This window comes from Struthio camelus, chromosome 20 (assembly GCF_040807025.1).
Source record: "Struthio camelus isolate bStrCam1 chromosome 20, bStrCam1.hap1, whole genome shotgun sequence".
NCBI classification, from domain to species: Eukaryota; Metazoa; Chordata; class Aves; order Struthioniformes; family Struthionidae; genus Struthio; species Struthio camelus.
The window spans coordinates 4,715,487-4,726,481 of record NC_090961.1 but is presented as its reverse complement, the minus strand read 5'-3'; the positions used below and the strand labels follow the sequence as shown (position 1 = coordinate 4,726,481).

The window sequence follows — 10,995 nt, the reverse complement described above, 5'->3', positions numbered from 1 at the left end:
TAAAGGTTCTATTTTTTGTTTCCAACTCATTAAGGGCAGCTGCTACTTACTATGGACTGAAAATATCTCTTCTTTCCTGGAGACACTCTGATCTGAAGATACAAGAGGCACCACTACTGACATGTCGGGAGATAATGAAAGCTACAAACAATATGAAAATGAAAAAAAAAGTAAGAACAACCTTTTGAAATGAAGAGTTACTTTTTTTTTCCCCCCCTGAAACGAGTGGCACACCAAGACGGATTGCTCTTGTGAACTGCTATTTAGCCGGAAACACCTTTGCTTCCACGAAAACAACGCTGAAATTTCCCACTGAATGGAAGCCCAGGTCCCAGTTGGCCGTGCCAAGGATAAGCGCGTTGTTCTTCACGTTGCCATTTTCTGTTGTTTCTTTCCTTGCAAATCCCCAAGCTAGGCCAGCGCCGACCAAAGCGGGGACCTTCCTCCAGTGCTGCAGCTGGCCCCTTCCCCATCACGTCACGCCTGAGCCACAATCCTTTGACTATACCTTTCCCCCTTCGGTGGCGGTGGGACAGATGTCCGAATCCTAGAGGAACACCTGCCCCCTCGCCGCGGTCCCCGTCCCTGGCCTCAGCGGACGGCGGCGCGCTGCAGAGCCAGGTCCCCTGCCTCCGCGTGGCGGCGATGCTGGCGAGAGCGGCTGCCGGGCAGGCTGCTATTGCTAAACCTAAGCCTCCGAACGGCTGCTGTTCTCTGCACAGGAGCAAAATTTCTTCCAGAGCAAACACCACATGAAGTCAATATTATATCTCAGAGTAATGCACACGGGAAAGGGTTTCAGCAGGGGAGGGGGAAAAAAAAAATAGGAGCTTATTTATCCACATTGTCAAGGTATTGAATTGGCTGATAATTATTTTAATTAAAGTACTATTCAGTTTTGATAATGCAAGTCTCAGGTAACAGCAGAAACAAACAAACAAAACCCAAGCCCGTTTAAAAAAAAAAAAAAGATCTCATTAGGTGTATATTACATTTCCTCAGAGTAAATTCTGAAAATATATTACTAAGGGTCTGTCTAGGGAAGAATTCAGAGCAGAATTTAAAAAATATAGGAACTGAAGATTGACTCCATTTAGGGACTGTTAATGCAACAGGAAAATCATTAATTTCAGTAAGAATCAGGATACCCTAGTTTATCTACTTTCAAATCCTATGGGAAACTCAACCTGCAAAGATTCAGAGGGCTCCTGCCAACGGGCCAAGCACTCCAGTGATTTCAGAGCGGAGCATCTCCGATTCATCCCTTAGCAGAAAACGATAATGCCCTTCTGGAGCAAGCTGTGTAGAGCGTGTTACTGTCACTGTTAAAAAGACATGGACAGAGCCACATCAGCTGTACGAAACAGGCACGTGAACACCCCCTGCTGCACACGCCTTTCCTGAAATGCTGACCTTTGAAGACGCACGTTTAAAGACTGATGCAAGAATGAGCTTCTTGACAGTCCCATTGCCTAAAGGTCTAGCTAGAAAAACCTCAAGGAACAGGCAAGGAGTGATGGGCAGCTGAACGCGGATGCCCTAAGAAGTGCAAACCCTGGAGCGCTACCAGGCCGGCCCTTCGCCTCCCCGCCTCGCGGACAAACGGACATGCCAGACACCGCACAGCCCAGCACACGGACGGACTCCTTATCCCAGCTCTCGGAGGCTGAGCCAGCAACAAAATCACGGGCTGGGACTTACGAGTCCTCCAGGGCCATGCACGTTCGTGACAAATAAAAGCTGGTGCAATCTGCAACTCCTTATGAAGGACAAGCATCACCATCGGGCCTCTGGCAAGCTGCTAGCAGAGAGCTCAGCAGGATGAATTTTAGGGCTGCCACGCGGTAGAGAGGCAGCCTTAGGGACTGGTGCTGGGAGAGGGAAAGGCATAGCTTTCTGTTAAACTCTGTATACATTTTTCTTTACAATAAAAAGTTAAAAAGTTAAGAATTTACAATAAATTTCTGCCCCTCAGGTTACAAATTTTATATAGTTATAGAACTGGTATTTTCCTAAAACTGGATTAGAAAAGAAAAAAAACCAACACTGTTCTATCAAAAAAGAGGGATAAAAGACCTGTGGAAATATCACAGAGAAAATAATGTGCTGCATCAATTTTATCTACCTGTACGTCTCCAAAATCTGTACAAAACAGGAAAAAGGGAGCTGGAGTGAAGAGAGAGAAGAGAGAAACAAAACCAAAAATGAACACACAAAACATGATAGAGCACCAGACACACAAATAGACTGGACTGTAGCACCTACAGGTAAGTCCAATGTATTTAAATAATGTCTCAGATTTTTATTTGCTATTTTGTTGGTTTTCTTAAATCTAGTTCAAACCACTTTAAAAAGTCTGCATTTCTGCTGCGCTTCATAATGCAGATTTGCTTTTGTGTTTTTTTTAATAAGTTTTAAATGACCAATGGTGTTAATAAATAAAGTACTTATATATACATGAAATTAGGGACAGTGAAAACAGAGTGTTGCAGCAGTGCAGGTCAAAACATTAGGCTGGACTCATAAAAAAATTGCTAGCCTTAAAAAATTTTTTTTCTTCCTTTTTCTCCCCTCTTTTTTTTCTTTTTTCTTTTTATTATTATTATTATTATTGAGGTAAACGTTTCAGTGTCTGGAAACCTGCACTGCGCGACACAGAAGCAGCGTTCCCTTCCTAGGAGCTCATTGCTGATACAAAGATAACGAAAAAAACCCCAAACAAAACCAACATCCCTCTCCAATTCCCCTGCCAGCTCAGCCTCAGTTGGAGCTCAACTGCTCCTTTATTTTAAGCCCAGACTGAGGTGTTTGTCATGGAGAAGGTACTTAAGCACGTGTCTAATCATGAGCACATGACTCGTCTTGGTCACTCCGCAGGATTTGCTCTTTGAGGTCCAGCTGAGAACCTTCAGCCAAAATTTGTTTTCAATTAAAAAACTTTCATAGTGTGTCTTTTTCCTGGAAGCTATCTACTTTTTGTCAAAAATAACAATTCCAGGAAACACGGAGAGTATCCTTCGCTCCCTTCTTCCCAATGTTTCCACAAGAAAAATGAAAGAGTTGAGTGGAAAAACAACAAAAAAAAATGCAACCACTCCTATTGCTCATGTGCTTAAAGTTAAGCTCATGCTTAAACACCTTCCTGAATCAGGTGCCTATGCCCCTACCAAGATTTAAAAAAAAAAAAAAAAAGGCAAAATAAAAAATACATGTTAACAATCCACAGTACATGAGAATTTTTTTTCTTTTTTGTTTTTATGTAAAAAGATGATAGCATCTGACATTTTCATCACACTGTAGACTTCGAGATTAAGAATACTAGTGCTAATAACAAATACACCAACTAGTTCGAAAGCTAACATCTTTCAGATACAGTACCATTTTACAAAGATTTCTTTAAAAAAAAGACTTTTTTTTTTCCTTGTGTGAGCCAAGTGGGCTTATTAAAAGGGAACGTTTTGGGGGAGAGGGGAAGGGGTGGCAGGGAAATGTACTACAAACCTCACAGGACTGTCTAGTGATCTCTTGCTAAGAGCTCAAAAGTTCTTCCATTTCCCACCAACCATCTTCAGTTAAAATGCATTTTAGAGACTTTATGCAAAGGGAACTATTTGTCATAAAGTCTAGTTAACACTCACACACACGCAAAGATCTCTGACCTATTAAAAGTGCCCCCCTAAAAAAGGAAGATACCTTGTATAACACTGAATTAAAAAATAACATAAAATGAAATCAGAGAGGGAAAGAGAGAGAGAAAAAAGAAAAAGAAACCTGACCACCGTGGAACAAGAGCGGTATATTAACGCGAGAAGGGAACACTGCAGAGTACTGGTGAGGGTGATGTCCATGTTGTGTTTTGTCTGTAAGTGTCCGTAAGTCACTCCGAATCACTGCTGTCCGAACTGGAGCCGCTGGAGCTGCTGCTCCCGGACTCCGAGGAGCTGCTGCTGCTGAGCCGGGAAGGGCCTCCAGAGGGAGCGGAGCCGGATTTCTCTGCGGGGAAGAAGGCAGCGAGCGCAGCAGTTATTTGCAAGATCATAAACTACCCACAGTTTGCTTCTCCGGCTCTGGCCCTCCGCAGACTGTGCCAGGGCATGTCCTGCCACAGCCTTCATCGGCCGCAGCTTCGCTCCCGGCCCCCTTCCAGCAGGCAGCTTATTTACCCGCGGCCTTCGCTTGCCGGCCTAAGGCTTGTTGCCCCCTCAGCAGACAGCGAGCTCTCCTGCAAACCTTTTCTCAGGCTGCAACTCCCTGTGACCTCGGGCACCTGGCAGCAACTCACTCTGTGCCCACGCTGTAATGTTAAACTGGGGTAACTCTCAACGAGATAAACCCAAGGCTAACAGAAGACAATAATTTTGCCACAGCGACCAAAACTCTTCTGGCTCCTGCTGCCTCCTTCTTCTTCCAAACTAGATCCTTCTGTCTGAAGATTACCTGCCTCTATCCATCCTCTGCTTCTGCCTACAGCCACAACTCTTCGGGCATCATCAGAGCAGTAAAACCAGAACCATTACCTTTCTTTGCAGGTTTCTTGTTGTTGTTTAGCTGCCCGCTGACATCCTGTAACCGTTTTTCTAGTTCTTTCTTCTTTTCCTGAGCTAACTCTTCTTTAGACTTTGCTGCTTGCTTTTTTCCACTTGCAGCTGTGGAGGAGGAACGCATAATTTCTGAAACTGCATGGTCGTAGGGGAAAAAGAGTGGACATCACTATTTTACAGGGCACGTAAATTTGTGCGACCACTCCGCAGTGACACTGCTAAAACCAAGTGACCACACAGCAACTCCACATCCCAGATAGAGGACAACACACAAAAGTTGTCTAGATCATCCAATCACCATCAATCCTGTAACATGCACTTTTTAAAAGAGACCTTCTGCAAGGTATTTTAGAAGATAGAAATATCCATGTAATAACCTTGTAGTTACAGGTTACTTACCAGCCAGTTATATGGTCAATAGTTACACATTTGTAATTACAGAATTGTTACATGGGTTTTCTGCCCTGTAAAATAAAGTGTCCCATTAAAGGTCATCAGAGGTAAGCATCTGCCATTAAAACTTAAGAAATCTTATGCAAGAATCAAATTGTGTTTTGTTATGTTGCTTTAAATATAAAACAAAACAAATTAAAAACTGACAGTACCAAAAGCTAGCAGATGACAGGAATGTAGCTGTATCAGTTGCATTGGAAATGGTAAGAAATATCAACCTTACTCACACTTCTGAACAGAGGAAATCCCCCCCAGGAGGGATAATTGAACACAGGTGTTGGCCAGCATCAGGAGCAAGACAAATGCCTGATGTTTTGCCTGATCCAGCAAGGAAATAACTACATTTCTGCGTACTGTTCTAAGTACTGATTTAAAAAAAAAAAAAATCTGGAAAGCACACTTTAAGAGGGTGTGCCCCTGAACACGAGCGTTTCAATAAGCAGCAGAGAGCAGGGGAGTCCGGTTGTTGCCAGGTGTTAGCACAGTATCTGCAGTCCAGACAACGCCAGCCTGCCAGCGCGGGGTGTACCAGTCTCAGAGGAGCAGGAGGACGTGCATCTGAGGTTATCTGTGTTACTCCAGGCTTTGGTTCCAAAATAAAAGAACGCTTTCCCATTCCTAACAACTCTGGGAAATCTTTTCCTGAACTATACCAGCAGTGAAGAACTCCAGAAAAAAAAGTCAAACCAGTATACTAAAAAGTAAAAAGAAGGGTCAAAGCGTGACCTCTTCTTAGGCCTACCAGAAAGTCCTGTGGTAATGAAACAGAGGTGCTCTGCAAGAGCTGAGAGTAGCTATCATGTTATACTTTTAACAGGACCACTCTCAACTGACAAGTGGATGGACAGAGTCAAGACCACTCTAGGTAAGTGGCGCACTATTGTTATTTAGCCAGAGCTAAATTCTCAAGGGGCTGCATCTGTGAAAGAGGCACAGAGAAAAGCCTGTACCATACACTTGCCAGCACACTAACATTTACTCTCTGATTTGACAGAGAATAAGGATAACGTGGTGTGTTCAGGCCAGCTAGAAAGAGCAGTTTTGGAGCCAGCACATAACTCAGACACTTACATTCAGAACTCACAGGTTTACCCCAGGTGACTTTGTGCAAGTCATTTATTCCCTTGGTGCTCTGTGTTCCAACCCTGCTTTTCATTTCCTTCCTAATTAGAAGATAAACTATTCAGGATAAGAAACTGATCCTTCCAGCTGTGTGCACATAACACCTAATATAGAATGAGACTGAAACCTCTATAGTGCCTTCCAGATCCTAGATAAGCAATAAAGACATCACACAGGTCTTGCAGAGGAACAGGGAAGTCCCTCCAAGTCTCCATGGGATGACATCATGGGAAGAAAAAAAGAAAAAAAAATAGAAAGTTTTTGCATATTTCCTTTGGGAGAAAAGAATCTCTAAAAATCCCTGTCATCACATACTCAACAGCTGGATAAGAGAATCCCAACACACATGCCCAGACTCCAAAGCTGAGCCTAAGAGCTGGTGGGGGAACACGTGCCCCAGGAGGTAACTTACAAAATGGTTTCCTTTGTTTTTTCTGTAAACAAGATTTCACATATCTCTCCAGTTCTCGTAACGTTGTGGGCTTCAATGTTTCAAAATCTATTTCTATCTCGTCGGGGTTGGAGTCCCTGAGGGAAGGTTCCCGCGACTGGATGATGTGCACCACCCTGCCCAGCTTCTCTCCAGGCAGGCGGTTGATGTCCAAGCTGAGCTGTCGTTTCTCATCATAGGTCATGGGCAGACCTTCCTCCTCCTCGTCGGAATCATAGGTAGCAGAAGCCTGTTTGCCTCCTTTCTTGGGCTGCCTGGAAGGTTGGCAAGCATGGAAACATTCGTGGGTATATAGGAGCAATGAACTCTTCTACTCCCCTTGCAACAAACATCCCAATGCTTTTGACTTTGAACTTCTAGCCAGATGGTTTGAACAGCACCAGGACTTCTGAAAAAGTTCAGAAGTCTGAGATCAACTGTTCCATTCCTATTTTATTTTGGCCCTTTGAGGCATGACAACAAGCCCAAGTAGCAGCAGGGGGGCAGCAATGAAATAGCACGTTCTTGCTGGCTGGACAAAAGGCAAAACCTTATCTCAGAATCCCTGCCTGATCGCTCTCGGGAGTCGGACAGAGGAAATATGACGGCTCCACTGCCAGCTCCAATTTAAAAGCTCCCTGGAGATGCCTAAGAATGGGGACGCTATTCAATGGTTAATTAACTGCTCTGACAACTGAGCTTCACCAGGGTATTCAATGGGAACAGGAGGGATAGGAGAACAGAGATGAAAGCTCTTGACATTCCCACCTGAGGCACCTAGCAGGAGGCAAGCTCTCACCTGTTAGCTGTGGTCGTGCTGTTTGCTTTTTTAGCTGGGGCTTTCTTCTGCTGGGTTTGTTTTGGTGGTTGAGCCACCTTGGGTTTCTTCTCCTCCTCAGCTTTTACTTTGTGCTTCTCTTTTTCCTTCTCTTTGTCTTTCTTTTTCTTCTCTTTTTCTTTCTTCTCTTTTTTTTTCTTTGGTTTGTTCACCGGCGCTTGTGACAATGCAGCTAGCTGCTCATGGACAGCTTTTAGCTGGTGGAGAACAGTGAAAAAATAAATCAGACTTCAAGGTAAAGATAACTGATGCCTCCCCACCTCCAGATACCCTTCCTCTGCATCCCACGCAAGTACATCCCAAAGTTAACGATCACAGACAAAGTTAATGATCACAGCACAGTCAACTGATTGAACCCAGGTGACTTTGCTTGATTTGAAATCATTCTTTAAAAACTGTAGTACAAGTCTGCAGAAGTTGACTCCCAAGGGAAAACTTAATTTTTATTTGCCCCGAATAACAAGAGTTAAGTCAACATAGCTTCAGAGTGCCAACAACCTGCACTCCAGAATCCTGGGTTCTCTTCTCAGCTCTCCTACTGGCTTGCTTTGGGATACCAAGTAAGCCATTTTATTAACATTTTGTCATATTATAGTAGCACAAACACACACTGCCACATTTGGCATTGTATATCTGCATAATAAAAAAAAGCCCCTGGCTTATGGGTTGACAACCACATCAGTCAAAACAGCTCACTATCATAGACAGGGAACAGGGGGACAACAGACCACAGGAAACTTGTGGCAGATTTTGTTGTGCCTGAACTCTCCCCCACATAAAATGGGCGTCTCAGTTCTTCCCAGATCTCTAGTACACTGTGCACCTTCATTCATGACAGCCAAGTACTTTAGGATCCCAGAAGGAAGCACAGAGCATCAGCACCAAGAACGGCTATGCCAAAGAAAATTAACATAATGTCAAAAAAATGCATTTTTCATATCTGAGAGTTTTTTTTTTCCTTTGAGCTGGCAGAAGGGGAGATTGCTTTGCTGCATCTCAGCCTAGGTGGGTTTTTAAGAAAAGAATTAGACCCTTCTTCCTGCTAAGTTCTTTCCACCACCCAGGTATGCACACGCAGACACACAACTGGGCCACTTCACCTGCTCCTGGAGCTCTGCTAGCCGAGTCGCTCGCTCTTCTTCTGAGTCGGAGCTATCCGAGTCGGAGGAGCTTTCCTCGCTGCTGTGACTGCTCTCTGTGCTTTTGCTCACCACTGGTGCTGTTGGGGGAGGTGGAGGTGGGGCCTCTGCAGGCTCATCGGGCATCTTTGCAAACCTCATCTCAAAGACATCCTACAAAAAGGGGGAAAAACTGTTGGCAACAGAAGCCTCAGCCACAAAGCCCTAACTCCGGCTTCTAAAACTACTAGACACCCCACCATAGGTAAAGGTCTTACTTCATTGTGCAAGGTGCTGTACAAATAAATAATGAAGATAAGCACTCTAGAGCAGGGGTTGAAATCGTCATGGTAAGAGAGGGCTACTCCTCTCTTGAAGGAGGAAATGAAAGGCTTGTAGCGGGTTAGGACTAGACTAAAAGTTTTCTCAATCTCCCTTTCGGATCCTTTTTGGGATAGGAAGGTTGTGGGAGGGTGACGGGCTCTCACACCCCTGCCTCCTGGAAGGCTTTTTCATTTTCCCTGCACTAGCTACTGCCAGAGACAGGCACGGGTCTAAAGGGACCATAGGCGTGATCCATTCTGGCAGTTCTAGTTCACTTCCCTCTGGGTTTGCCTCGCTTTCTGCTGCTCCTCTGCTCAACACCAAGAGATCCCTGAGCTTGTCTTTAGCTCTTGCACAAAGGTCAGAGAGGAATCCCAGCCTTCAGATGCCGACAGCACAGCTGGCCTCAACGCCAGAATACCCTACCAACAGGCTTAGGCACTGGCTCTAGGATTGTGCATGGCTGGCACTGTTTTCAGTTTGCACAATTTCTCCCAGCTCTTCAAGGTGTGCGCACAGAGGAGTAGATTCTGTAAGCCCAAGGAAATTCTGCTATTACTTTACATGGCAACAACTAAAACGTTTTTGGAGTGGAATATGGCTTGGGGCCTTGCCATACGAAGAGCACTGTGGTTCTGCAGCAGAGATCATCAGATGGGGTTCCTGGGTTCCTTCCAAGGGCTGGAGGAATCACAGGATCTCCCTTGCTGGTGCTGAGGACAGAGCCATGCTCAGAGCTCCGAATAGTCCCCCTTACAGCAAAACTAAGCGTACTCTGAAAGATGCATTTGACAACACCTTTACCTGGAGCTTCCTGGCCATGGCTACCACTTCGTGGTCTGGAGGATTGTACTTGTAACAATTAGAGAACATTAACCGAATATCTGCTGCAAAACCTTGTGCATCCTGGTATTCTCGACTGTCCATTTTTTTCTGCAAACAAGCCAAAGGGGAAGGGGAGAAAAAGTCATAAGCAAAAAGCATTTGTAGCAACTACATGGAGGCATGAACATCATGCAGAGAGCTCAGAACAGACAAATGTGATTTTTCAAAGCTAAGAGAACAGTAGTTTGATCAGGCTCATTTTTAGCAAAAATTCTAAATATGATTTAGGAAATAAAGATAACCAGAGGTGTTGATATTATTTCACAATAGTTTCAACTCTTTTTTTTTTTTTTTTCCTTAATAGTGTACTACAGAAGTTTGCCTGGGTCCATGTTCTATTAGAAAAATCTAAACGGCATCCAGAGAGTCACTTCAGAACAACGCTTTGCTGGCTCAGAAACTAATGTAAGCAAGGAACACGGATGAGCTGGCAGAAGGGTGGAAGTCAATAAACAACCAAGTTACAATTATATTAGTGCCTTACGTGTATATTTCTACGTGTTATTTGGGTATTTTTCTTTCACCTCTGCAGATCTCAAAGAGCAGGAAATATCATGACCATCTACCCTGACCTCCTGCTAACGCAGGGCATGAGTTTCGCTTGGTAATTCCCACAGCAAGACTAGGCACTTACGGTTAAGCTACAGCATCCACTCCCAATTTAAAAAGTCCAGTTGATAGAGAATGGATACAGAATTCACCCTTTAGGAAGCTGTTCCTAATGCTATTTGGTAATGCAATGAGAATGAATAGCAGGAGTTAAATATTTGCGCCTGGGTTCTTTCTCCTGTTTTCTAGCTCTCATCTTCATCCGTTTCTCTTGCTCTTTGGGACTGAATGACTGGGGTTTAGAGAACAGTTTACAGCGTTCCCAGAGCTTAACTGATTTTACGCATATATTACTATTATGCATAAAGCCTTAACTTCAATTACTCCTACCAAAGGGAGTTTTTTTAAAAAAAGCTAACATTATATTTCATTTGCATTTAAAAGATCCGGGTTTAAAGAAATACTCTATTTGCCAAATGTGTGCAGGCTCCCTTTTGCATCTCTAATGCACCTGTATGAAGTGAAGGGGCTGCCTGGCAGACAGGCTGTAGATGTTTCCAGGGCAGAGCAGGGGTGCTTAGGGTCTGTAACCCAGACTAGATGTCTCAACACAAGCCAAATTCCTGTTCAGTGGAAGCTAGAGATCACAGAACGGTTGAGGTTGGAAAGGACGTTTAGAGATCATCTAGTCCAACCCCTCTGCTCCAGCAGGGTCACCTAGAGCAGGTTGCCCAG

General features: G+C 44.2%; 1 protein-coding gene across 2 annotated transcripts in view; it reads right to left on the bottom strand.

Annotated features, from left to right (window-relative positions):
• Positions 1 to 1,901: 1,901 nt before the first annotated feature.
• The window catches only part of BRD3 (bromodomain containing 3), a 43,155-nt gene continuing 34,061 nt past the window's right edge, over positions 1,902 to 10,995 (bottom strand). For both annotated transcript variants that reach the window (XM_068915072.1, XM_068915073.1), the window contains 6 exons: positions 9,631 to 9,759; positions 8,485 to 8,676; positions 7,346 to 7,581; positions 6,529 to 6,821; positions 4,518 to 4,646; positions 1,902 to 3,993 (listed from right to left, as the gene is read on the bottom strand). In XM_068915072.1, coding sequence (XP_068771173.1) covers positions 3,878 to 3,993; positions 4,518 to 4,646; positions 6,529 to 6,821; positions 7,346 to 7,581; positions 8,485 to 8,676; positions 9,631 to 9,759 — 1,095 coding nt within the window. In that variant the 3' untranslated portion in view covers positions 1,902 to 3,877. The remainder of the gene's footprint in view (positions 3,994 to 4,517; positions 4,647 to 6,528; positions 6,822 to 7,345; positions 7,582 to 8,484; positions 8,677 to 9,630; positions 9,760 to 10,995) is intronic.